The following is a 28000-nucleotide window of genomic DNA, read 5'->3' on the forward strand; positions in this document are numbered from 1 at the left end:
ACCCCTCTGCCCCATGCTTCCATGAAGTAGGGTTTGCAACATGGGGCCAACCAGAGGCTTCCAGACATTTCCACAATGAATTCCTCTGTGCTTTGCTGTAGAAATTAAAAGGCCTGTTAAGTCTTCAATGTAACAAAGCACTGCACTCCCCAACCACCACCACCTCTTCCTCCTCCTCCTCCTCCTCCTCCTCCCCCTCCTTCTTCTAATCTTGACTGATTTCTCCTCTCCTCACCCAGGCTCATTGGCTTTGTTCCCACAGGAGTCAATGCCAGCTAAACAGATGCTCCCAGGCAGCAAGCTATCAGGCAGCTTTCTGTTCCTCATGGTGAGTGAAGGGCTGGCCAGGCGTGTGGAGCAGTGATAGGGTGCTGTTTGCCGAGTACCACTCCCCTAGGCACTTCAGAGAGACTGGGGAGCACCGCAAATGCTTCACTGGCCATTACTGGCCTTGTGTATGCTGCAGGGACCAGGTCTCAAAATGACACTTTACTGAATATATTTCCTTGTATGTTAACCCCCAACCAGGCCCCATTTAAGTGGTAATGAACATGACCTTCAATGGTCAGGGATGGTAAGGGAATAGGGAACCAATCCCAAAGGCTCTAAGAGTTGCTCCATGACCTGTTTCTAGGATAGGCGACACTTGTAGACTTATATAGTGATGTCCCATTCATTCATTCATTCATTCACATTCATTTATTGAGCACTTACTTTATAACTTGTACTGAAGGAACAAAGTGTTTGTGGAACTTGCAACTAGTGGAAATTTTAAAATAAGGTTAGGAGGGGCACCTGGGTGGCTCAGTCTTTTGAGTGTCTGACTTTAGCTCAGGTTGTGATCTCGTGGTCTGTGGGATAAAGCCCTGAATCAGGCTCTCTGCTGTCAGTGCAGAGCCAGCTTTGGATCCTCTGTCTACTTTTCTCTCTGCCCCTTCTTCGTTTGAGTGTGTGTGCTCTCTTTCTCTCTCCCTCTTAAAAATAAATAAACATTTTTTTTAAAAAGATAAGGTTAGGAGATGAAATCTTTCAGAAAATCTTTGGTTTTTGGGGCGCCTGGGTGGCTCAGTTGGTTGAGCGTCCAGGTTCAGCTCAGGTCATGATCTTGTGGCTCATGAGTTCAGGCCCTGCATCGGGCTCTGTGCTGACAGCTCAGGCCTGGAGCCTGCTTCAGATTCTGTGTCTCCCTGTCTCTCTGCCCCTCCCCAACTCACGCTGTGTCTCTCTCTGCCTCTCAAAAATAAAACTAATAAAAAAAAAATTTTTTTTTTAAAAAAGAAAATCTTCGGTTTTTCACCTTGTGGAATATTATCCTTTGACCACCAGGCTGAACTCTAATATGAAGAGCGCTGCCTATATGGGAAGAAGAAATTTAATGGTATTTTTACTTGTGATCTTTATTTTTACCTAATTAGCCACCAGGTTCAATGAATAAGTAGCCTTTCCTGGCTCAGTAAAGGCCTGAAAGAGTTAACAGAAAAGATATACCATATTATGTTCTCTTCCTGGCAGAATTCAGGCCAAGAAGAACTTAAGGTTTCCAAACCTGCCTTCCCCCCAGTTTCTCAGCAGGGTCTCCCCACCCCCTCATCTTCTGTGGTTGGAGGGTCTCAGTTCCACACAGGAATCTGGTTTCACTGTGAAGCTGATTTCCTTCCTGAGCCAGTCAGATCTCCTCCTGAACTCTAGCCCACCACCAAAGCCCTGCTGCTTTTTTTTGTTTGCCTTTCTTGCTTCCCAGCAGGAGCCACAGAGCTCACTTTTGGATGCTTCTACACGAGGAACAGTAAATCACAGACTTTCCTGGTAAAGCCCAGTCAGTGCCTTTTGCAACTCTAACCAAACAAGTCTCCTGCAGGAAGTCTCTTCGACCTTGAGGCTTAGAGGAGACAGAGAGGAGAGGCTGGGTTTGCAAACTTGTTTGGAAGGAGGGGCAGGTCCCAAAGAAAAACAGGAAAGAAAGTTACAGTTGGCACAAGAGTGGTCTCAAGGTCAAGATTCCTATATGAGTGAAGATGGTGAACAGAACTGTCTCTACTTGGAAGAGTTTTAACTTATATTGTAGGGCTATTTGGAGTGTCTTCGAGGGAGCTGATGGAGATTATGGGGTTGCTAAGGGCCGCCCACACCAGCCACTCTTTGGTGCTACCGCTGCTGACACAGCTTTACAGCCGTTCGGTCTCACCAAGCCAAAATCCTGCTCAGAGAGCTGAGAAGTGTTGCTGTATCTACTTTTCTTCCCCCTGATGCCCGACTCAAAGGACTGGCACAAAAAGCCTGTCTTTCTAGACTTCTGGATTACACAGGTATCTTTCCAGCTTCCTCAGAACAAGTTAGAGATGTTAAATCTGGACCAAGATTAGTTCTGTCACTGACATGGTGTATTTGATTGTCTTGCTTTTTTTATTGGTTTGATTGCAAGTGCCAAGAACCCAACTTGAGCTAGCAGAAATAGAAAGTGGAATTTACTGACTCATGGAATCCAAGGAAAGGCTGAAAAATTAAACCATGGAAAGGCAAGAATGGAGCAGAGTCCCAATGAAAATCAAGAACTCAAACACTGGAGGCTCCCTCCCTCTGCTTTTTGCCACTTCTCTCTGGTTCTTTCTGTGGGTGGCTTTATTCCCTTTCACTCTATATGGCTTTTCTCTCTCAGGTGGGGATCACAGTCTATGGCAACATCTAAGTTTTATATCTTACAACTTTGTCAAAGAAAGATGGGTGGGGAGAAGGAGACTGATTCTATTCTTGGAGGCCAGATAAAAAATTCCAGAGATTGGTTGGACTTGAACAGTCAACTCAACTGGACCAATCAGCTGTGGCCATTGGAGGAGGTGATATCATACCAGCCCAGACCTAGGGCCCATCACTGTGTGTGCAGAGGGTGCGTGTTTCTACAGAAGGGGAATCATTGTGACCTGGGCAGCTACCCTGAGAGCCGCTAGCTCCACCACCGTGTGGGCCTGATTTGAATCTATTGTCCTGTTGTGATTCTCCACCTGTTGTTTTTGGAAATAGACCAAGAACTAGAGGCATGATCAAGATGTATATCTTCATATTCCAGATATTTTCATTTTGCTGAACCTATTGGCATCTTGTCTTCACGGAATAATTGACTAATAAAATGATAGTGCTAGAAGTAAATGAAATCCAGTGGGTTTTTTTTCCCCACCTGTTGCAAGAACCCCTTAAGAAATTATCTCATGTGGCTAGGATAGGGAGTTGGAGGTGGAGAAAAAGAGGGTTGGATGAGCTAGGCTCAGGATCCCTCACCCTGGCCCTAATCAGGGAATCTCTACTTCTCCCTATTTTACATATCTGGCTTTCACATGGGTTGTAATTTGAGAAACGATTATGGGACCAAAAAAAGAAGGAAGAGGAGGAGGAGGAGAATAAAACTACTAGTCCAACCCCCAGAGAGTAACAGAGGAGAAGAAGGAGGAAGACAAGGACAAGGATGAGAAGAAAGAAAAATAAAACTACCAGTCCAATCCCCAGAGAGTAACAGCCTCTTGCAAAAGCATATGGTATTTCATCTGCTGCAGACGAACTCTAGTAAATTTTAAAGCCAAGCAGCATTGCTACTCAGGGCCTAGGCTTGCAACACAGGCTTCTTTTAAGATAAACATCTTTGTGGGGGAAGTGGGTGGTGTGGCTGGTTCTCCTGGTGTCTACTTTGTCCTTCAAATCCTTTTTTCAGAGCCAGCAGTAGGCATTTATAGCAAGAACAGGGTCTGGCCTTCCCCTTGGGTGTGAGGTACAGATGCCTTCAGATCAAAGAGGAGGTTTGGCTCAGTGCTCAGCTTCCCCGATCCGACTTGCTGGCTAAGCAGAGACCTAAAGCGGGGGCACCCTAACCTGTGGATGAGAGTGGCCCCACTCAGTTGTGATTCTGCGGTCACTTTGTTAGATGCCATTGAGGAGGTCTCTGTCAACATGCAGACATAGTAGTGACATGACATTTTTCAACCAAAAAGATTTTCTCAAGGATTCAATCAATGATGATCAGTGATATTAATGCTTTCATTTTATTAATGATTTCATGCTTCTGAGTTTTTAAAATGACTTGAATCTGGGCAGAATAGGAACTGTGCTCAGCATTTGGATCCCTACCGTTCTCCTGGACTGCCTTCAGGCCCCGAGATGAAGATAGTCTAGCCTCCCCTCCCCACTGCAGTGATTGTCCCTCTGTGCTACCACAGCAAAGCCACATCCTGGGACATATTCCACAGGAGGGTCCTACCCTTGACATCTTGAACTCTGAGACTGCGCTCTCCGCTCACAACCCCAATCTCCACACTCCTTCCTTCCCATCAAACCCGTTTTCAATCTCATCGGCCTTCTCTGTCCTGTCAGGTTCTCAGCGCTCCTTTGACTTCCTGTCCCCGGTGCAGATGCCACCATCAGTCACTTGAAAGACACTCTCACCACCTCCCGCACTCCCTTTGCTTTGGTTGATTGCTGCCTGTTCCGGATGAGCCCATCCCTGGTTGCCTCCGGCAGGCCTGCCGAGCAGTGTTAGAGGAGATCGTGCAGCCTCGCTGATAGATTCAGTTACAGAATCCTGGTCTGCAGCCCTGGCTGAGTCTTTGGTGTTGCCGGGACATCTTTAGCAGTCACTGTTCTTCCCAGCTTTCCACAGCATCCCTTCCCGAAGCCTCCTTCATTCTGCTCCTCCCTCTCACTCTCCACAGCTAGTGGACCTACTGCATCGTAGACCTGCCTAGACCCACTGATCTTTGTCCCACATTTTTTCCTTGAGTTCTTCTTTCCAGTTTATCTCTTAACTCAGGCTGAAGACCCCATGGGCCTAAACCAAGAAACTACCCCTGAAGCAATACTGCCCAGACCAGTTTGAGCTTAACCCCTGACACCCCTGAGCAGATGGACGGTGGGTTGACCCATGGGATGCCCGACAGTTCCTTCGTCTCATTATCATACTAAAATATCTGCCCAAGGAGGAGCACAAGCCTCATTTACATAACATGCAATGCCCGTATAGGCAAGTTACCTGAGGCTGCATGTGTGACCTTATGCCCACATCTACACACCATGACAAAGGCTCCCCCTTCTAAATATTCATCCTAACCCTAAAGAAAAGGAACCCATCCATTCTTCCTCAGGGAGTTTCAGCTTTGCAAGTTATTCCCTAGATCTCCTTAATTTGCTGCAAATAAAGTTTCTTTTGTGCGACAGCTCCACCTGCTGTGGTTTCTATATGTGACTCACCCATGAGCAAACTCACGTTAGTTACTTAGTCCAATTACACCTCTTTCCCATCTCATAACTTCCCCACATAGGTACCTGTTCCCGCCTCCTCACAGAGGAGGATGTAGTCCTCTCCTCTGAAACCTTGCCACATCACTCACCCTCGCCTTGAGTCTGTTTCTCCTTCACCAAGCCCTCGTCTCTGCCTGCAGTGTCTTCCCATCCCAAAACACCCTTGTTCCCTCACCCCCCTTGCGCTCCAGCTCACACCCTCTCTCCTCCCCTCAATGCTCCTGCTTTCCTACTTCCTGGTGTCTTCTAGGTTCACTGGGTTCACTGCCGTCTGACTTCTCACCTACCACTCTGCAGTATCTGTGCTCAAAAAGGTCACCAGAGCCTGTTAATTATTCAACGAAATGGGCTTTCCAGTCCTTAGCCTGACTTCTTGACAGCATTTGACCTTCCTGACCATCCGTCTTAAAATTCTCTCATTCCTGGATTCCTACATAACACTTTCTCCTGATTTTTTTTTCTATTCATTGGATCACTTATTCTAAAATTATTTTTATTTATTTATTTAAAGTAAGCTCTACCCCGAACATGGGGCTTGAACTCACGACCCTGAGATCAAGAGTCTCATGCTCTACTGACTGAGCCAGCCAGGCACTCCAGTAATTTCATTTTTGCTCATGTCATTATATTCTTTGGAGTAAGGTGGAGTGGGTTCAAATCCCTTTTTTCATCATTCACCAGTGCTATGGCCTTGAGCAAAGTCTCCAATATAAGAAACGGGGCTAATAACATAGGCTTTAGCGATCGGGTATGGGGATTAAAGGAGATAGTACATAAAAAGTGCCTCATTCAATGACTGACAAGAATTGGCAGTCAGTACACTTTCATTTTCTTCTTTCCCTTTGGTGCTCCTTCCACTCCCTTTCTTGCCAAAAAACTTTTTATAGTTCACTTTAATTTTTGGGGTGTTGTAAGATCCCAGGATTTGGAGTCAGCATTGAATTCAAATCCCTTTTCTTCCACTTAGCAGCCCTTTGACCCTGGGCATGTTGTTGCTCTAAACTTTGGTTTCCACATCTGTAAAATGAGGATGATTGTGTGTGTATGCATTGGGGGGGGGATGGTTAATAAATCAATATTAAATATATATATTGTTTATGTATATATAAATTAAAATATTTTTATATATTTATTTTTGTAAGTAAATAAAGTGGTAAAGTGCTTAGCACAGTCCTGGTAGGTAGCAAGCACTCAATAGGTCATAGTTACGCTCTTACTTGCACCTAGTCTATACCTGTCACACACAGATGCCCTCAAACATGCATCTCCCACCCCTCCCCCATCTCTTGTGCTCTAGTACCTGTGTTTTGCCAACTTGCTGTGGAACATCTTTGCTCTAATGCTTCAAATAGCTCAGACTGTTGTCAAAACTGAACTATTTGCTCTTCAAATATTTTCCATCTCAGTTAAAGCATCCCCATCCCTCAGGTATGACTTTTTGGACCTTCTCTTTTTGTCGCTGCTTTTGTCGTGTCAGTCACCTGACTTGTTTCTGGAATTTGTCCTTTTCTAATTATACTGCTTCAGTTCAGGCTCTCATCTTCTCTCACCTGAATTATTGCCTGGTCTTCTCACTGGTTTCTCCAAATCTGGGTGCTTCTTATTCTACCCCATGTTCTCCTCTGTGTCCAGAGTAGACCTTTCTAAGTTGCAGGTCTCACTGTTTCAGTCTCCGGTTTCAAAACTCCACACGTTCCTGTTGAAGGTCTTTGAGCTGAGAGTCTGAGCATAGATAGGTCTTGTGCTGACCTGTTTCTCCATCATCGTTGCCTGCCTCTGATGGCTCTGCCCACACGCTAATTTGTGAACTGGCTATTCCTCCAGAACACCATATGCCTTCACTGTGCTTTTTTTTTTTAACCACCCCTCTGTAGGATGCCCTTCTCCCCTTCTGTAACTGCCAAACATCCTTAGGGAACCACACAAATGTCTCCTTTCCTCTAGACCCTACCCTCATCCCCACATCCTTCCATCCTGTTGCTCCTTCTGTGCACAGATAGCATTTGTTAGTATTTCTCGATCGCCACTGTAATTACTTTGTATCATAGCCTGTAAGCTGGGCTTGGCACAATTCCTAGCAATGTTGGTTGATTTGAATGAATGAATGAATGAATGCTTGAAATGATACCATCTAGAAGGATCTTGTGAGATGGAATTTCACGAGTGAAATTTATTATAGGTAAATATGGATCAAGAAGACCAATTTTACAAGAACAAAGATGGAAGAGATTGGTTTAACAGTAGAATGTGTTAAAAATTACGTAGGGGTTTTGGTTGGCAGTACTGTATGAGTCAACAATGTGAGGTGGTAACAAAAAAAGAAAAGTGGAGGAGGAAGAGGAAGAGGAGAGATGGAGGAGGAGGAGGAGGATAGAATGTGAGGACAGAATGAGGAAGCTGAGTGTCTGGTTTTACAGCCAGAGCATTGTGTTTGGTTCTAGGTATCATGGTTTTAGAGGAACTTAATAGCAACAATTCTTGAAACCATTTTATTTTTACGACTTCTTGAAAAAATCACCAAACTAGACAAACTACTAGTTAACACAATGAAGAAGAAAAGGGGAGAAAGCACAAGTATACAAAGTAAGAAATGACAAGGGAGAAGTAACCATTGAAACAAAAAATCGCAAGAGTCTTTGCAAGTCTGTGTAAAAAACATTTTAAAACTTTGATGAAATGGATAATTTCCTAGGGAAATGATGATGACCCAAATTGAAAGAGACAGAAAATTTAAACAGACTAATTTCTATGGAAGAAATAGAGAGTCTTATTAAGGAACTGTTCCTCAAAAAAAGTACCAGCTCCAGGTTATTTCATAGAGGAATTCTACCAAACTGCCACGTATCATCAGATAGTCCCAATGCTCTGTATATCATATTCTATATCTATCTATATCGATATTGATATAGATATTGTACTAACATAGCACTGTTAAATAAAATCCAATACCACATTAAAAATATAATTCATGGGGCACCTGGGTGCCTCAGTGGGTTAAGCACCCAACTTCAGCTCAGGTCACGATCTCACAGTTCATGGGTTCGAGCCCCCCGGTTGGGCTCTATGCTGACAGGTTAGAGCCTGGAGCCTGCTTCAGATTCTGTGTCTCCTTCTGTCTCTGCCCCTCACCTGCTTGTGCTCCCTCTCTCTCTCTCTCTCTCAAAAATAAATAAACATTAAAAAAAAATTTTAAATATACAATTCACTATCATCACCTGGGTTTAATTCCAAGAATGCAAGATAAGTTCTTTATTAGGAAATCCGTTAGTATCATATACCATATTAATAGATCTCAAGAAAAATAATTATAGGATTATTACAATGAAGGTTGACAAAACTTTTATCGAAATTCAACATCCATTCCTCATAAAATGGTCATGAAAATAAGACTTGATTGATATAGTTAACATGATAAAATACATATACCTTAGTCCTAAAACTTGTATCTTCCTAAATTGGGAAACACTGCAAATATTTTTTCTAGGGCTGGAAACATGGGTAGGATACCCATTCTCCACTCTATAACATTTTTTTTTTAATGTTTACTTATTTTTGAGAGCGAGAGCGAGCGAGCAGGGAGGGGCTGAGAGAGAGGGGGACAGAGGACCTGAAGCAGTCTCTGTGTGGGCCTCGAGCTCATAACCATGAGATCATGAGCCGAAGTCAGCCGCTGAACCAATTGAGCCACCCAGGCGTCCACATTCCACTTCGTATCAAAGGTATTAACTGGCGCAACTAGACTAGAGAAGTTGGTTTAGAGGCACAAGGCTTACTAATGAAATAAAACTATTTCTTCTTGCAGATATGATAATAATCCTGGAAATATTTGAGAGAATTAGTGATAAATCTCAAATAATAAGCGATAAGGTAACAGTATATAAAATTAACATACTGAAATCAATAGTTTTATTTTTAAAAAAATTTTTTTTCACGTTTATTTATTTTTGAGACAGAGACAGAGCATGAACGGGGGAGGGGCAGAGAGAGAGGGAGACACAGAATCAGAAGCAGGCTCCAGGCTCTGAGCCATCAGCCCAGAGCCCCATGCGGGGCTTGAACTCACTGACTGTGAGATCGTGACCTGAGCTGAAGTCGGACGCGCAACCGACTGAGCCACCCAGGCGCCCCTGAAATCAATCGTTTTATATACCCAAAAAGTAGCCAATTAGAGCCCATAATGATACAGGAAAGCTCATTTGCAATTGCAACAAGGAAGACTAAGTACATAGAAATGAACCTAATAAGAAATGTGTAAAACCTGTAGGAGGAGGAAAACTTTAAAACACTCCTGGAAGAGGCACCTGGGTGGCTTAGTCGGTTAAGTGTCCGATGTTGGCTCAGGTCACGATCTCATGGTTCGTGGGTTCCAGCCCCACATCGGGCTCTGTGCTGACAGCTCAGAGCCTGGAGCCTGCTCCGGATTCTGTGTCTCCTTCCTGCTTGCGCTCTGTCTCTCTCTCTCTCTCCAAGAATAAATAAACAATAAAAAATTTTTTGAATGCTACTGGAAGACACATTTGAACCAAAGGAATAACATCACCATTCTTGAGGACTATGATTTAACATTCTAAATATGACAGGTCTTCCTAAATTAATTTATAAATGTAATATACTGCCAATAAAAATTCCAACAGACTTTTTTAGGAAGTTAGGTAAAGATAACAAAATTCATATGGAGAAATAAATATGCAAGAATATTCAAGAAAATACTAAAAAACGGAAATTTTCAGGGGGTGGGGGGACTAGCTTTACTGAGCATTAAAAGGTACCGTAAAGCCTCTATAATTAAAACATGCATGAATCAACAAATATACGAGTTATGTAGGATGCAAAGTCCATAAACAGACCCAAGGACTTCTGGAAATTCGGTATATGATAAAGGTAGCATCTCAGACCATTGGGGTAAAGAGGGACTTTTTAATAAATGGTGCTTTTTGTAAAGGATGAATTGGATTTATTTCTCACATCATATATAAGAATAGACTCCAAATGGATTAGGGATCTGAATGTAAAAAATAAAACCAGACAAGAACTAGAAAAAAACAGAGGTGGAGTCTTCTTTCACCTCAGTGAAGGGAAAGCCTTTCTAACCATCACTCAGAATTCAGAAGCAATACAATAAATGATCAATAAGCTTGATTATATAAAAATAACTTTCATGGCCAAAAAGACAACCTGAGTCAAGTCAAAAGACAACTGAAAAGCTGAGAAGTCTCTGCAACATATGTCAGAGGCAAAAGGGTAACATTCCCAAGATACAAAGAGTTCTTAAAAATGGCAGGACAAAGGACCAGAAACTTTGATAGAAAAACGAGAAAAAGACATGAACAGACCAATCATTTAGATATGAAAAAAGTTATAAAAGGTAAGATATATAAAATGGATTATTAAACCTACAAAAAATTCAAACTCATAATGAATGAAATGAAAATTAAAACACTGAGGTACAGTTTCTCACTTATCACATTGGCAAGAATTAAAGGTATGACAACATATTCTGTAGGCAAGACTGTGGGAAAGTCGTGCACTCGTGCATTCCTCATGGGAATGCAAAGAGATACGATCCTTTTGGCAGGGAATTTGGCAATATCTGATAAAATTACATACCTGCGTGCGTCTTGGTCCAGCAATCCCACATCTTGGAATCTACCCTGAAGGCAGACCTGCATCCACGTGAAAATACCCAGGCCTATACGATGTTCACTCATTGCAGCATTGTTGGTAATTGCAAAACATTGGGAAAAACCTAAGTGCCCATACACAGGAGAATGGTTGTATAAATTATGGTATGTCCACATAATGGAGTGCTATGGTCGCTGTAAACATGAATAAAGAAAGTCTCTAACCAGTGTAGAGTGATTTCCAGACTATGTTAAGTGAAGTGAAGTGCAAAGTCCAAGTACAAAAAGAATATCAGTACTGTGCTAGTTTTCACATAAGAAAGAAAGGGAAATAAGCAAGTATACACGTGTCCTTTTTCTGGATAAACTGGAACTCATGTGGTTGGTTACTATGAGGTGGATGGGAATAGATGGAAAGAACTGAGAGAAGGGAATGGAGTAGAAAGAATGACGTAGCAGTGACACTTTCCTGACTAGATGTTTTTGTATAGCTCTGACTTTTAGGATCATGCTAATCATGCAGTCATCCATGCACCTAATCATCCAAAATGTGGAGAGAACCCAAAATGGACTACTGATAGTACAAAACGAACCCCACTGTATTACAAATGAATAACATAACCACACTGAAGGGACTGGAGAAGAAAAGAACTAACCTAAGTCACTTTTTGCATCAGCATTTTGACTCTAAACTTGAAAAGAACTATGCACAAATATTATATTATGGTTGGTAAATTAATTTTTCACAAGGTATGAGTTAGCAAGTCTGACACTAACTTATGTGTTTCTAGGATCAAGCAAATATTAGTAAATATATAGTGGAGAGTGACAGTTCTGGTTTCTCACTGGGAGAAAGGAGTTATAATAAAGAAAAGGGACAAAGAAGTGAACTCTGTGGGCTTGGTTGGAGGAGGGATCAGTGTAATTTATGCTGTAATTCATTGTATGTCTGTCTCTCAAGGTGTATGTGCATATGTGTGTATACATACATGCATTTTCTTTGTTTTCTTTAAAATGTTTTATTTGTTCTTGAGACAGAGAGAGACAGAGCATGAGCAGGGGAGGAGCAGAGAGAGAGGGACACACAGAATCTGTAGCAGGCTCCAGGCTCTGAGCTGTCAGCACAGAGCCCGACACAGGGCTTGAACCCACAAGTGGTGAGATCATGACCTGAGCTGAAGTCGGACGCTCAACTGACTGAGCCACCCAGGCGCCCCTACATACGTGCATTTTCTACTCTACTACTGAGAGGGCCAAGAATGTAACCCCAGTAACAATGAGTACAACTCATGCCCAAATTTTGGTTTCTAAAAACCAAAGAACTAGAGTTCTTTTGAGAAATAACTGATTCCAGAGCTGGGCAGAGAAAGCCTAAGACAAGGAGTGTGGAATATCTCATGATGCCAGGAAGTAAGGAAATGTTCAAAGAACATGATCAGGCCATATGAACCAGCAGTCCTACTTCTGGGTCTATATCCAAAAGAAAGTGGGATCTTGAAGAGGTATTTGCACACTCATTTTCATAGCAGCATTATTCACAATAGCCAAGAGGTAGAAGCAACCCACATGTCCATCAACAGATGAATGAATAGGCAAAATGTGGTATAAACATACAATTGAATATTATTCACCCTTAAAAAAGAAGGAAAATCTGACACAAGGGGCAACATGTATGAACCTTGGGGACATTACACTGAGTGAAATAAGCCAATCACAAAAAGACAAGTACTGTATGATTCCATTTGTCTGAGTTCTCTAAAATAGTCAAATTTATAGAAACAGAAAGTAGAACAGTGGTTGCCAGGCACCGGGAGGAAGGGAAATGGGATTTATTGTTTAATGAGCGTAGGGTTTCATTTTGCAATGTGAAGATATCTGTAGATTCATTGCACAACAGTGTGAATATACTTAACACTACTGAGCTGTACACTTAAAAATACTAAGATGACAAATTTTATGTGATGTATCTTTTTACCACAATTTTTAAAAAAGTGACTGGAGCATCTGAAAAGGATACAGGAGCCAACATTTGTCCCAATTTGAGCAGCACAAGTAAATAATGATAGTAATGGATTAATATAATGAAAGTGAAATAAATACCCATGATCCCATACTGATATAAATAAGTAAATGGGGGAAAAGAAAGAGCTTTTCCTCATATTAGGAATTCCAACTAGTAAGTGTAGAAGGAATGATGGAATTAGAAAATCATCATTTAGGAGATGTCATAGTAATCAATCAGGAAAAGAATACTCAATGATTTTTAAGAAAGGAAAAATGGATGTTAAGTAAAGCGATGATAGGGAAAAGGATATTTTCATGGTCTCAAATCTTCCCACAAAATACTTATCAATTATAAGGAAAAAATGGCGACTTCACAGTAGAGAAACTTGGCAGACACCTACCTTAACTGTGTAATCACAATTAATTTCAACAATAATGTGATGTATCAGCATCCTGTGTCTTTTGATATGATGCACAGAGAAGGGTATTGTATGTTTCAAATCCATAACCTGAATTTGATCACTAAGAAATTTTAGACAAACCCAAATTGAGGGACAGTGTACAAACTAACTGGGAAATATTCTTCAAAATTGTCAAGATCATGAAAGACAGAGAAAGACTTAGCCAGATTGAAAGAGACCAAAGGGACAGGACAACTAAATGTCGTGTGAGATCTTGGACCAAAGAAGGACAGTAGGTCAATTGGGGAAATCTGAATAAGGTCTGGAGATTATGTAATAGTACTGTGTCAGTGTTAATGTCCTGTTCTGTTGCTGTTATGGACGAAGTGAACATTTGGGGAAGCAGTTAGGTAAATGGGTATAGGGGAGCTCTTTGTACCATTTTTGGGAGCTCTTTGTACCATATAGGGGAGCTCTTTGTGCCACTTTTATGTAAGTCTGAAATTATTTCAAACTGAACAGCTAATGAAATAAAAAATAATACTTAGGGGTTTTGAATAACCCCCTAGTGTAGGTCAGTAATGTGTTCTGGTGGCCAAGGAAGAAAGGAAAGAGAAGAATGAAGAAGGAAAGAAAAGAAAAATATCTTGAATGAGGAATCTTCATGTCTCCTTTAAACTCGGAGTATTGTGTTAGGTTCTAGATGTCTCAGTTTCAGATAGATTTAGACAGAAGATCAGTAATACTTGAAACCATTTTGGGTAAGGAATGTGAGCTTGGCTTGCAACTCTGGATGTGCATAGAAGAATTTAAGGAATATTGGTATAACTGGGCCCCACCCTCAGAAATTCTAACTATTCTCTAGTGGGCCCCCGACGTTAGTATTAAGTTTTTATTTAAATTCTAATTAGTTAAGATATAGTGTAATGTTGATTTCAGGAGTAGAATTTAGTGATTCATCATTTATATATAACACTCAGGGCTCAATACAGGTGCCCTCTTTAATACCCATCAGCCACCCAGCCCATCCTCTGCCCATCTCCCCTCCAGCAACCCTCAGTTTGTTCTCTATTTTTAAGAGTCTCAGGGTGCCTGAGTAGCTCAGTCAGCTGAGCGTCTGACTCTTAATTTTGGCTTAGGTCATGATCCAGTGTTGTGGGATTGAGCCCTGAGTAGGGTTTGTGCTGAATGTGGAGCCTGCTTAAGATTCTCTCTCTCCCTTTGCCCTTCTTTCCTGCTCACGTGCACTCCCCCCCACCTCTCAAATTAAAAAATAAAAGAGCCTCTTATGGTTTGCTTCCCTGTCTTCCCCACCGCCATGTTCATCTGTTTTGTTTCTTAAATTCCACATATAGGTGAAATCATATGATATTTGTTTTTATCTGACTTATTTTGCTTAGCCTAATACACTCTAGGTCCATCCACGTCATAGCAAATGGCAAGATTTCATTCTTTTTGATGGCCGCATAATATTCCATTGTATATGTATACCACATCTTTTTTTTTTAATTTTTTTAATGTTTATTTTATTTTTGAGAGAGAGACAGAGACAGAGACAGAGTGCAAGCAGGGGAGGTGCAGAGGGAGAGGGAGACATGGAATCCAAAGCAGGCTCCAGGCTCTGAGCTGTCAGCACAGAGCCCGATGCAGGCTTGAACTCACAGATGGCAAGATCATGATCTGAGCCGAAGTCGGATGCTCAACTGACTGAGCCACCCAGGCACCCCTTATATACCACATCTTCTTCATCCATTCATCTATAAGTGGGCATTTGGGCTCTTTCCATAATTTGGCTATTGTAGATAATGCTGCTGTATACATCGGGGTGCATGTGCCCCTTTGAATCAGTATTTTTGTATCCTTTGGGTAAATACCTAGTAGTACAATTGCTGGGCAGATATTAGTATTTTTAAAAAGCTTCTCCAGTGACTCTGATGGGTAATCAGTATTTACAGAACCCCTTGGTTAAAGAATTGTGATGTTTAGCTAGGAGAAAACTCAGGTTAGCTCTACAAGAATCTTATGGGGGAACTTGGGAAAATAAAGCTTTCTGAGTTCTACCCTATGGAGAGAATTTGATGGGGGTAATGTCTACATGTCTTTGTTTTTTTAAAAGCTTTCTTTGTGATCTTGAAGCACAGCCAGGGGTGGGAACAGTAGGCTGGATCAGTGCGTCTCAAATTTTAATGTGCATATGAATCACTGGGAGATCTGTTTAAAGTGTGGGTTCTGATTGAGTAGGGGTGGGGTGGAGTCTGAGAGTCTGCATTTCTGCCAAGCTCCCAGGTAATGCTGATGCTGCTGGCCTGGGGGCCACCCTTGGAATAGTAGATAGCTACTTAGTGTAGATTATTACACAAGAGACCCAAACATTGGATGTGGGGGAGAAAGTGGTGTAGACTAAGGGGCCTTCCATTCTGAGAGTTTGAGGAAGGTTCACTGAAACTTCAGGGATGCATTTATTTAGGTGATAGTGTGGTTGAGTGGAAAGAGCATTGGCTTGAGAATTAGAGTTTCATATTCATGCTTTCCTGTCTGGTGACCTGGAACAAATGAGTTTACCTATTTTGAGTCTCAGTTTCCAATTAGCAAAATAGATATAGTAAAATCTTCCTGGCAGATTAGCATTAGGGAAAATGTGTTTAAAGGACCTAGCAGAGGGGCACCTGGCCGGCCCAGTTGGTGGAGCCTGCGACTCTTGATCTTGGGGTCATGGGTTTGAGTCCCATATTGGGCACAGAGTTTACTTAAAAATGAATGAATGAATGAATGAATGAATGAGTGATCTAGCATAACCCTTGACACAGAGTAGGTGTTCAGAACAGTGGTGACTATTATTATCATTTATGCTGTAGAATCCTCTTGTTGGAATCCAGAGGTGAGATTAATGTGCATGAAAAGTACTGTTAGAACCTCTCATCAGTTTTGCATCAGACACAACTTCTATTCAATAGCCAAAAGAAGGCTGTGGTTTCTCAAGTAGAAATGATCTTGGTCTAACATAAACCATTTGTTCTTGTCTGCCCCTGCATTATTAGCTTTTGCAACCATTTTAAGTCTCGGCCTGATGAAATGTGACAAGTGATTCACTGACTCAAACAAATATTTGTTGTGCACCTGCTACCCTAAAGTCCAGTACTTCTGAGTTGTTGTGACTCCCTGCATAGAGCATACTTCGGACCTGAGCTCCTTTGAGCTCACTGTTCCCTTTGCCTCATTTCCTCTTTCAGGAACCACCCCCCACCCACAACCACAAAAGTGTGGGCTCAGGTTGGGCTTATGATCTCAGCACCGTGTGTGACACTGGACGTCCTCGGGGAGATCAGAGCTGGGCTGTGGGAGGGTCAGGGAAGGCTTCTTGGAAAAGGTGATGCTTGGGCTCAGCCTTAAGAGGAGACTGCAGGCTCAGGGAGGGAGAGTGGCTGGAAAGTGTGGTGCGTTTGGGGCACTGCACATGGTTTGGACCAACCGAAACGCAGCAGGCAAATGGGAGGGTAGTGAGTAAGCGGAGCAGAGGCAGCGGCCAGCACATGACAGACTAAATGCAGCCAGGAAGGTTGGATTTTATCTTGACAAGAGAGGCCAGTGAAGGATCTGAAGCAGGAATGTGTGGAGGGTGGGTTGAGGATGATAGTAGATACAGGGAGACTGGTTAGGAATTTTATTATTTTATATATGTATATATATATATGTTATACACACATATATGGTTTTTTTTAAAGATTGATTGATTGATTGATTGATTTTGAGGAAGACAGAGACAGCATGAGTAGGGAAGGGGCAGAGAGAAGGAGAGAGAGAATCCCAAGGAGGCTCTGCACTGTCAGCGCAGAGCCCCACATGGGGTTCAAACTCACGAAACCGCGAGATGGTGACCTGAGCTGAAACCGAGTCGGATGCTTAACCAACTGAGCCACCCAGGCACCCCTAGGTGTTTTATACCTAAGCCAGGGTCAGATCCCAACTGTTACCCTTAATGCCTTTTTTGGTCCTAACTCCTTTGCTCCAGAGCAGAGTGGTTTACTACAGAGGTACCCTTTGCCTCCCACGGTGCTTGGGCTGTGCAGCAGGAGCAGACCTTGGGCAAGGGTCTGGCCCACATTAGGCAGAAGGTGTGGCCACCCCTGTTATACCAAGTGAGTGGGGTAGCACAATGCCCTTGGTCAATGCTTGGACCACAGTTAGGCGTTTCCATACCAGATCTGCTGTGTCCTGGCTGGGGCCTTGGGGATGTTCCATCACTTCTCTGAACTTCATCCGTAGAATGGAGAGGATACTGACCCTTCAGTGTTTTTGTGAGGATTAATTAGATGGTGATAACGATGAAAATAATAATGACTGTTAAGCAAGCATCAGTTGCGTGGCAGGTCCTGTCCCAGGCACCTTCATTAATACGATAAAACACATATCAAATTCCAGAACTAGTGTTTAGTCATGTAGACACTCGATTCCTTCCCCTACTGCCTGCTGATATGGCACTTCCTACAGTTTGTCAGCAGCTGATAGATTATTGCCTTAGTACTGTCTTTATAAAGGACTTCATTTATTGCCACAAATCGACACAGAGAAAATAACGAAGATTTAATTTAAGCTCAGGGAGCAATCAGTGGGTAATTTCCAACATTTTATTGAAGAAGTACTTGTGGCATAGAAATCAACTATTCTTCAACCAGCTTGTAATATAATACCGTTAGCCCTTGAACCTAATGTTTAGGGTCAGGGTCTTGGGCTTCTACAGAAACCAGACAGAGCTGCTGATTGTTCTGGGATATTGTTCATGTGCTCTTTTGATATTTAAGTGTCCATCTTCAGAACACATGCAAAATTAGAATAAACACCTGGATGCAAGCTTTGGTAGGGGACAAAATGGACTATGTAGGGGGATCCGAGGGCTGGGATGAGTTGTGTGTCCCTATCTGGGCCCAACAGGCTTCTGATGATACTGGGTTTAGCTTTGTCTGACAATAAATGAAAGCCCCCCCCCACTCCTGCCCGCCCCCTGCACCACAACCTCTGCCCAAGTCTTCAGGGTACTGCTCACCAAAGCTTTTCTTTTTCCTTCTTTGTGCAGATTTTAGGCAACTAGATCCTCTTTGACAACATAAAGCACGGATTAACACTAACTCTGTAGCAATCCCAGGATTATGGGCTCAGGAGAATAAATCTCGGGTTGACAGTGAGATGATTTCCATTAAGTCTCATTGTGAAGAACCTAGTGATGGGAGAGGTTGTTCTGAGCTGGCTTGCTGTTGTTTATTTCTGATTCCCCAAGACCAGCCTTATGAGTATCAGTGTCCATTGTGCATGTGAGAATGAGTGATTGTTCTTGAGAAGCACAATGGGTTACTGGCAGCAGTGATCACACCCAAAAACTGGCTGTGCTTCTCCACTGGCCCCCATCCATGGTCAAGGGAGCAAAACTCAAGGAAAGCAGGAGACCTACTCACTGAAACACTCATCTGTTTCTCTGTGTCTACACTGCCACCAAGTCAGCGGTTAGCTTTCCCTGAAGACTAACAACTAGCATAAAATTAGAGATTTTTAGAACATGCTCCATGTCTCACCATCTTTCTTCATTTCCTTGAAACCTCCTCCTCCCTCTGGATGTGGATTTCCCACCGTAGTCCAGTCTCAAATGTTGCCTCAGAGGGTGCAGGGCAAAGGAGAAGAATCATATTCCTTTCCCTTATTTCCACCTTTGATTTTCCAGCAACAGCTCCAGGCGTATGTGGCCTGGGTGAATGCACAGCTCAAGAAGAGGCCAGCAGTGAAGCCCGTGCAGGACCTGCGACAGGATCTTCGGGATGGGGTGATCCTGGCATATCTCATCGAGATCGTTGGTCAGTGGGCCCTGGACCGATGCCAGCACAAACCAGAACATGCCTTCTTTATCCTCCATGTGCCCTTCCGAGCAGTTTGCTTCTTCTTTATAACCTATGGAAATGGAAGTAGAGAAGGTTTAACATTCTTGTCCATAATTAACTCATTTATTTATTAGTCAATAAACAGTGTGCTAGGCACTCTATTAGGCTTTGGGAATGTGATTGTAAGCACAGTCTATGCTCTCAGGAGTCTCCCAATCTAGTTGGAAAGGCTGGAAAGTGAACTCATTCCATTAATGTACTTAGGACTCTGATAGAGTAAGGACAGATAGGAGCACCTGGGTGGATGCAGGTGCCAACCCAGTTCTAGGGCCTCAGCGGTGGCTTACCAGAAGCACCGATGTCTAAACCGAGGCTGGAAAAGGAAGTAGGAGTCAGGAAAGAAGAAGGAGGGTTCCCAGCAAAAGGACCCCTTCTGTGAAACTACCATCATGCCTCACAGAAGGGTTTCCATGAGGAGCCCTGTAACTATTGCCAGTCGCCCTTATTGGATGGTACCATACCCTTCTTTCTACAGCATTTGTCCAGAGCTCTGTTATTACTATGTGTTCCCACACACTGAGCGGTGACTGTTTACCTCTCTCTCCCGTATAGACCGAGCTCTTATTTAAGAGCAGGTACAGTGTAACTTTTTTTTCTGTTCCCACACCTCCTACCAAGTGCCTGGCACGTAATAGGTACTCAGACATTACTGTTATATTCATCAGCTGACCCTGCTTAGAATCCTTGAGAGAGTCACTTGCTCCGTCCTTACAAGTGGTGCAGAAGGAGCCAGGTTTGCTACAGGCAGCCTCTCCGTGACTGCCTCACCGGGCCAGCTCACGGATTCATCAGGGCATTCGTTTCTAATGAAAATAACGATGGTAATAGTAATAGCTGCCATCTGTCGGACACTTTTTAATCTCATTTCATTTCATTTCCTTTGATCGTCAAGCCTTGAGAAGCACCTACTATCATCCCTGTTTTCAGGAAAGAAGCTCAAAAGAGAACATTTATAAACATAAATAAATGAATTCCCTGAGCACTTAGAATAGATGAAGCATTGCGCTAAGCATGCTACCTTGGATGGTTTATGCTACAGGTGTGATACAGGTACTACCATTTTATGCCATCTCTCACGAGGTTGAGAAGGGCTGGGCAATTGTACAAGGCCACATAACTGTACGTGGCAAAAGCTAGACCTGCTTTAATTCCAAAGCTCATTTTAAACATTATTTTTCACTTGCTGGAATAGATTATACTTGAAAATATAATCAGACAGAAAATGCAGAAGCTACAAAAGGATATAAAAGCCTTTTTTCCACCCGCACCAACTACGTGTTCTTTCTGGAAGCAAGTAGTGTTAGCAGTTTCTTACATTTCTTTTCAGAGATATTCTATGCATACACAAGCAATATGAATATGTATTCTTTGGTTTCCCGAAACCCAGATTCTTAAATGCTGCATTTTATTGTGATTTTGCTATGTGGAAAAACCCGCTGAATTCACTGCCTTGTTCCCTGTTCTTTCTTTAACAAACCCTCACTGGGCTTTTGATCCCACCTCTCCACTTACACTGCTCTCGTCAAGGTCACAACCTTTGCCTTATCCAGCCCAGTGGCTCGGCCTCAGTCCCCATTTTATTCGACTTAGCAGAACTTGACACGGTCGGTCACTCCCTCCCTCCTTCAAACACTCTCTTTTCTTGGCGTCCAGGACTCTCCTTCCTTACTGGCTCCTCCAGCTTGCTCTGCTGGCTTTTTTCCCCCTTCCTGACCTCTAAATGTTGAGACGCTCCGCATTCAGTCCTTATCCCTTGTGTTTTCTCTGTCCCCAAGTGATCTCCTCCCACATCTGCATCTTAAGCTCTAAACTTTTCCTTGAGTTTGAGACATGAATATCAGCTTCCTGCTCAGCATCCTAGCCTGGCTGTCTAATCGCCTGGGTGGCGCGGTCGGTTAAGCGTCCGACTTCAGCCAGGTCACGATCTCGCGGTCCGTGAGTTCAAGCCCCGCGTCAGGCTCTGGGCTGATGGCTCAGAGCCTGGAGCCTGTTTCTGATTCTGTGTCTCCCTCTCTCTCTGCCCCTCCCCCATTCATGCTCTGTCTCTCTCTGTCCCAAAAATAAATAAACGTTGAAAAAAAAAATTAAAAAAAAAATAATAAATAAAATGCGACTCTACCTCCACATGCCCTAAGCAGAGCTTTTGATACCCTTCTCTCCACCAACCCCTCTATCCTCCAGATTTCTTCGCCGAAATCACACACGGCGGCTGTTAAAGTAGAACTCTTGGAAGTTGTCCTTGATTATTCTCTTTTCTGCCTGTTTTGTACCCAGTCCTTCACATGTGCTGTCTGCTTCATATTAAAATTTTACCTGATACCTGGCTTTTCACCTGTCAGCCTTTCCCACTCAAGCCCAAACCATTATCCCTTGCCTTGACAAGTTTCATTTTCTAACCAATCTCCCTGTTTCTGCTTCACATAAATTAAGCCCATATAGAGCCAACTTTTTTTTTAAGTTTATTTATTTTTTGAGAGAGAGAACATGTGCATGCATGCATGGGGAAGGAGCAGAAAGAGAGGGAGAGAGAGAACCCCAAGCGGGCTCCGCACTGCACTGTCAGCGCAGAGCCTAACGCAAGGTTCCATCTGTTCATGACCTGAGTCGAAACCAAGAGTCAGACGCTTAACCAACTGAGCCATCCAGGCGCCTGTAGGGTCAACTTTTGAAAGCACAGATCACGTAACTTCCTTGCCTCCAACTCTCCATTGGCTGCCCATTACTCTTAGAATAAAATTCAAGTTCTTTACTTTGGTCCACAGAGCCTTAAATGATATGGCTTTGTTTACCTGTCTAACTTCTCCTAGGACTTGACTCCTCTCTCTCTCTCCACTCCAGCCATGCTGGGCTTAGAGCTGCTCTTCAGAGAAGCTGAGCTCATTCCCACCCTGGGGTTTGGACTTGTGATTCCTCAGTCCAGAATGCTTCCTCCTTGAATCTTAACATCTCTTACTATTCAAGTCTCTGCTTAAATATAGTATCATGATCCCACACTTTTTTGTTTTTCCTCGTAGCACTTATCACTACCTGAAATTCTATTAAACACAAACTGGTTAACGTGATCATCTGTTATCCCTAGAAATATAAACTCTGTGATGGAAGGGGCTGTGTCCGTCTTGTTTATTGTTGTTTCACTGTTGCCCAGAACGGTACCTGGCTCAATGAATATTTGTTGAGTGAATAAGGGGACACAAAGTAACTTCACAGGCCCCTGGATACAGCTTTGAAAATTTGAAAGCCCACCGAAAGGACTTTGCTCTCCTATTCCTCCATCCAAATTACAAGCACCAAGGCCTAACACACTTGCACATTTATATATAATCTGAGCATTTACATCGAATATTCCTTTTCTCAGTGTCTGGCTATTATGAAACTTTGGTATGGTTCCTCCCTATAACTTCACATATTTTCTCTCTTTGAACAGCAGGAGAAAAGCTGAATGGGGTACAGTTGAGTCCCAGTAACCAACAGGAGATGAAGAACAATGTGGAGAAAGTGCTACAGTTCGTGGCCTCCAAAAAGATTCGAATGCACCAGACTTCGGCTAAAGGTCAGTGCCTCATCACGTCTGGGTCAGCTTTACCCAGTGATTATGAGCCTCAGAAGGACCATCCGTCGTGTAGCTGAGGGTTCTGAGTAGACTGGAATAGGATTAGGTCTGTGGCCTCATATCATTTTTCCATAAAGAGAGTTACCCTCTTGGGATGGGGCGATTCTCAAAATCTGAGTGCTTTTGAAAACCTGGGTGGAGATAGACATTCTGTATTCATTTTAATTGAATAAAGGTTTGCTTGAGTGTGTGTACAAAAATTAATCGAGTAGAAATGACAAGACCGGAGTATTAACTTTAGAATGTCTCATTTAAGGGGCACCTGGGTGGCTCAGTTGGTTGAGTGTCCGACTTCAGCTCGGGTCGTGATCTCATGGTTTGTGGGTTCGAGCCCCATGTTGGGCTCTGTACTGACAACTCGAGCCTGGAGCCTGCTTCAGATTGTGTCTGCCTCTGTCTCTGCCCCTCCCCTGCTTGTGCTTTGTCTCTCTCTCTCTCTCTCTCTCTCTCTCTCCCTCTCTCTCAAAAATAAGTAATAAAAACATTTAAAAAAAATAAACTCTAGAATATCTCATTTAAGTTATCAAATTGAAGATAGATGATGTTTTCCAAGTTACTTGGGTTTCATGCCCAGGAATTATTTCAAATCATATTAGCTTTATTTTTTTCCATCCAGTTTTCCAGAAGAAAAATATTTATGGCTTTTTTTTTTTTTTTTTTTTTGGATAACACAGAATATTTTGGGCAAGAGGAAAGGGGCTCTGGGACCTCTGCACATACCTTCTGTTATAGCCACACGACCAGAAGAGGACACTGCTCAATTCACTTTGAGCCCAGGCTGCAAGGAAGCAATTGTTTAGGGTGTCTTGAGAGAGCACAGGCTCCCTGGCCCTCCCGCCGTTTCTTTAGAACTGATTGTAGATCTGGTTCTGTTTCAGCTTCAGTTTCTGGGTCTGATGGCCCAGGGCTCTGATGAGAAAGGGGGCCAGAGGGAGCCTTCCTTCTGTGTTGGATTATTGGCGTTCTAGGTGTTGGGGTCATTCAGGTCGGCCGATTCTTACCATTGAGAGCACCCTGTAGAAGGTATCAATCAATCTTTTTCCAAGCCTTGCATATTTACAATGCTGTGAAACTAAAAACATGAGAGTTTTACCCATTCCCTTACGTGAACTTTCACATTGGTTTCACAGACCTATCACATTGGTTTTTTGTGTGTGCATTCTTTTTTTCTAGGGCAAAATTTAGGGTGTCGTAATGTCCGTGCTCTGGTCCCCATGAGGGGTGGGCTTAGGGATCTGGCCCATTAAAGTCAGCTATTTTGAGGGAACACCGCCATTGAGGACATCATTGTCTTTTACCTGGAGAAGGGCAGCAGTTTCCTAATTAGTCTCACTGCCTCCCATCCATCCGCTCTCCACACTGTAGCCAGGATGATCTTTCTGCCAAGACATATGCCCCTACCACTGCTCTGTGTGTGCAGGTCCTTATGGGAGAATCCAAGGTCCTTCCTGGGGCTTGCCCTGCCCTTTCTGACCTCTAATTTCTCCCCTTGTGGCCTCACCCCCTCATCCTCTCCCCTTGCACTCTGGGCCCTAGCTGTGCTGTACTTCTTCCACTTCATCTGCCACAGTGGCATGCATAGAAATATAATGCAAGTCACATACGGAAGTTTCTGAGAGCCATATTTTTTTTAAAAAGGAAATAGAAGATAATTTTAATAATATATTTTAACCCCAAATATCCAAAGTATTATCAGTGCAACATGCATTCAGTATAAAAGCTATTAATGAGATATTTTGCATTCTTCTTTTTTTGTACTAAGCTAATGAGATGAGTTTCAATCTGACTTTTTTTGTGCTAAGTACCACCCTTATAGCACATTCAATTCAGACTATACCTTTAAAAAATTTTTTTAATGTTTATTTTTGAGAGAGAGAGTGTGTGTGTGAGCGGGTGAGGGGCAGAGAGAGAGGGATACATAGAATCCAAAGCAAGCTCCAGACTCTGAGCTGTCAGCACAGAGCCCGATGCAGGGCTCAAACCCACCACCTATGAGATCATGACCTGAGCCCAAGTCGGATGCTTAACCAACTAAGCCACCCAGGTGTCCCCAGACTATATCTTTTAAACGCTCAGTAGCCACATGTGGCTAATGGCTCCCATATCAGATGGCACAGCTCTCGTAGGTCATGCTCTCTCTCACCTCTAGACCTTCACACCTGCTCCATCCTCTTGGAACACTCCTCTCCTCCTTCATCTGATGAACCAATCAAGTCTCACTTTAAAACTTATTTCCCCTATACTCTCTCCCTGAGCCCTCTAGACTAGACAAGATGCCTCTACTTTGAGCTCCCAGAGAATCCTGTACTTCTACCGTAACACATTACCATACTTTGTTGTAAATGCTTGTTTTATTTTTAATGTTTATTTATTTGGGAGAGAAAGCACACATGAGTGAAAGCAGGGGAAGAGCAAAGAGAGAGGGAGACAGAGGATCTGAAGTGGGCTCTGTGCTGACAGCAGAGAGCCTAATTCGGGGCTCGAACCCACGAACTGTGGGATCGTGACCTGAGCTGAAGTTGGATGCTCAACCGGCTGAGCTATCCAGGCGCCCCTGTAAATGCTTTTAAATGTTCTGTCTTCCTGTTGAACATGGCTTTGTGAGAACAAAGACCTTGACTGCCTCGCTTACCTGTATCACTAGCAAATATGTGTTCAATGAGTGAACCCTCTGCCTCTGTCTTAGGACCTCTGGGTGTGTTCTGTCCCTCAGATATTGTGGAAGGAAACCTGAAGTCTATCATGAGGCTGGTCCTTGCCTTGGCAGCTCATTTCAAACCTGGCTCCAACAGGACAGTGAGCCAAGGACGGGACTCCAGGACCCCTCTGCAGAGTCACCAACCACACTGTGCCACTGCTGTGGCCCAGGGGGCAGCTGCCGCTCTGGCCGACGTGTGTCATGACATGTCACGGTCGGGACGGGATGTCTTTCGATACAGGCAGAGGTAAGGGTAGAAATCTGGGGCTGGGAACTTGTTCCTCTCTGAATTTCCTCCTTTAAATGATACTGTGCAGTAGACAGAAGGATCACCCAAACAGCCCCATGCTGCAGAAGAGAGCAAGGAGTGTAGGTCAGAGAGGACACTCCACGAGAGAAGAGCCCTTTAATTAATTTATGTTTTATTTTAGAGAGAGAGAGTGCATGCATGTGCACGCAGGGGAGAAGGGCAGAGAGAGAGAGAGAGTGTTTTTAAATATTTATTTTTGAGAGAGAGCGAGAGGGAGAGAGTGAGAATCCCAAGCAGGTTCCTCCACTCTGTCAGCACAGAGCCCGAAACGGGGCTCAAACTCACAAACCGCAAGATCATGACCTGAGCCAAAATCAAGAGTTGGACGCTTAACCAAATGGGTCACACAGACACCCCGGGAGAGAGAGAATTTTAAGCAAACTCCACACTCAGCGCAGAGCCCAACATGGGACTTGATCCTATGACCCTGGGATCATGATCTGAGCCAAAATCAAGAGTCGGATGCTCAATCAACTGAGCCACCCAGGCACCCTGAGAAAAGCCCTTTAATATTTTTTAAAAAATTTTTATGTTTTTATTTATTTTTGAGAGCGAGTGAGAGAGAGAGAGAGAGAGAGAGAGAGCACGAGCTGGGTAGAGGCTGAGAGAGAGGGGGACACAGAATCTGAAGCAGCTCCAGGTTCCAGGCTGTCAGCAGAGTCCAGCGTGGGGCTTGAACTCACGAACTGCGAGATCATACCCTCAGCCGAAGTTGGAGGTTGAAACTCCTGAGTGACCCAGGCACCCTGAGAAAAGCCCTTTTAAAAGAGATGTTTATGTTGCAGTTAGCAGAAAGTAAAGGAATCACATTTGTAATTTTTTGCTCTGTTGCCCAGAATTTTAAATATATGCCTTTGGCACGGCGTGTTTTCTACACCGGGAGATATGTGGGAGCAGTGTTCAAGTCATCTGGGGGAGTCTCCCTAGAATGTATGCTAAAGCCATCCTGTCCTGAAGGAAGTCATGGCAGGAAACATTTTGGGGGTTATATGTCTGCTGGGAGAGAGCAAGACCCTGAGGTGTTGCAGACCCTAGGGAAATCCATCTGTCTGTCTTCCCTGCTGGGTGTCGAGGGTCTTTAAGGCCGGGGCTTGGCCTTACTCCTCCTTCTTCCCCTGGCACTCTCAGAGTGGCCAGCTACCGGTTCTCGTTGAGTCGACCCGAACTGAAAGACTGATGCCCTCTCCTTTGCTGGCATCCTCCGGCTTTAGGAACAACAGTGTGGACGAGGAGATTGAGAACCCGTACTGGAGCGTGCGAGCCCTGGTGCAGCAGTATGAAGGGCAGCAGAGGTCCCCGTCTGAGTCCAGCTGTAACAGGTAAGTGTGGCGCCAACTTCCCACCACTGCCGTCCTGGTTAAAGGTGGAATTCTTGGGGATTCTCGGCCTCAGGTAGCAGCACAACAGGCTTTAAGGCTCCTAAACCTTTTCTCTTTCCCTCAGTTTGTTTGACTTCAAAGGGGGCAGTCTTCGGCACTGCTTTGCGGTTTTGTGCTGGCAGGCAGGCAGGGAGGGTGGGGTGCTGGTAAATTTCCCACACAAGGAAGCTTTTTGTGCAGAGCCTCAGTGTCACTGCTTAGGTATGTCCACATGGGGGCCTGTGAGGGCCCAGCCCCTGGTTCTGATACTTGCGTATCAGCTGCCCCCGTTTATGACAGCCAGTTCCACAGAATGGCCTTTGCACCTGAGCTTAACTCTAAGCATGGCCCGAGAAGGCTGTCTAACATTTACAACAAGAGAAAAAACTGAGCAGAGTTGTCTGAGAGCATGAGAATGTTCCAAACTTTCATTTATAGGGCTAGGAATTGCAGCAGATTAGTGTGAATTTGAGTGGGCTAAGATGTTTGTGACTCTAGCAGAAAGGCCATCTGTATCTCTTAGAGCCAAGTGCAGAGACCAAAACAGGACACAGTGCTCTAATAAAAGCCTGATCGATGCCAAGTGCAGTGGCAGAAAAAGACTACTTTCCTAGCTCATGTAAATCATGCTCCATAAATACATCCCCAGAACATGTTAGCTTATTTACTAACTTCATTTCATAGCTGAATCATACTTAATTTATGCTCTTATGACCTTTTCTTTCCTACCCCAACCCAGCTTAGCCTGTTCTCATTACACCTAAGTGTTCCTTGTCTTACATGTATCTTATGTG

At 43.6% G+C, this 28000-nt stretch overlaps 2 protein-coding genes across 2 annotated transcripts in view; both read left to right on the plus strand.

Annotated features, from left to right (window-relative positions):
* The first annotated feature begins 268 nt into the window (after positions 1-268).
* On the plus strand, positions 269-27171 carry LOC124505076 (dixin-like). The gene is made up of 7 exons (XM_047070827.1): positions 269-328; positions 16537-16673; positions 17316-17442; positions 19017-19146; positions 22655-22780; positions 25554-25785; positions 27060-27171. The coding sequence occupies exons 1-7, from the start codon at positions 269-271 to the stop codon at positions 27169-27171; spliced, it is 924 nt and encodes a 307-aa protein (XP_046926783.1).
* The window catches only part of LOC124505182 (dixin), a 32543-nt gene continuing 31666 nt past the window's right edge, over positions 27124-28000 (plus strand). The window contains exon 1 of the mRNA XM_047071038.1: positions 27124-27167. The gene's annotated coding sequence lies outside the window, so the exon portion shown is untranslated. The remainder of the gene's footprint in view (positions 27168-28000) is intronic.

This window comes from Lynx rufus, unplaced genomic scaffold (genome assembly GCF_022079265.1).
Source record: "Lynx rufus isolate CCGP_SWC_20201006 ecotype Redwood Valley unplaced genomic scaffold, mLynRuf1.p SCAF_9, whole genome shotgun sequence".
Taxonomy (NCBI): domain Eukaryota; kingdom Metazoa; phylum Chordata; class Mammalia; order Carnivora; family Felidae; genus Lynx; species Lynx rufus.

What these genes read in the sequence shown, in the direction of transcription:
- LOC124505076 (XM_047070827.1), top strand. Translation starts at nt 269, where the DNA reads ATGCCAGCTAAACAGATGCTCCCAGGCAGCAAGCTATCAGGCAGCTTT. An exon ending in GGGAAGGCTTCTTGGAAAAG is followed by an intron (nt 16,674 to 17,315) that starts GTGATGCTTGGG and finishes CCTTTGCTCCAG; the next exon opens with AGCAGAGTGGTTTACTACAG. An exon ending in GTCTTTCGATACAGGCAGAG is followed by an intron (nt 25,786 to 27,059) that starts GTAAGGGTAGAA and finishes CTCCGGCTTTAG; the next exon opens with GAACAACAGTGTGGACGAGG.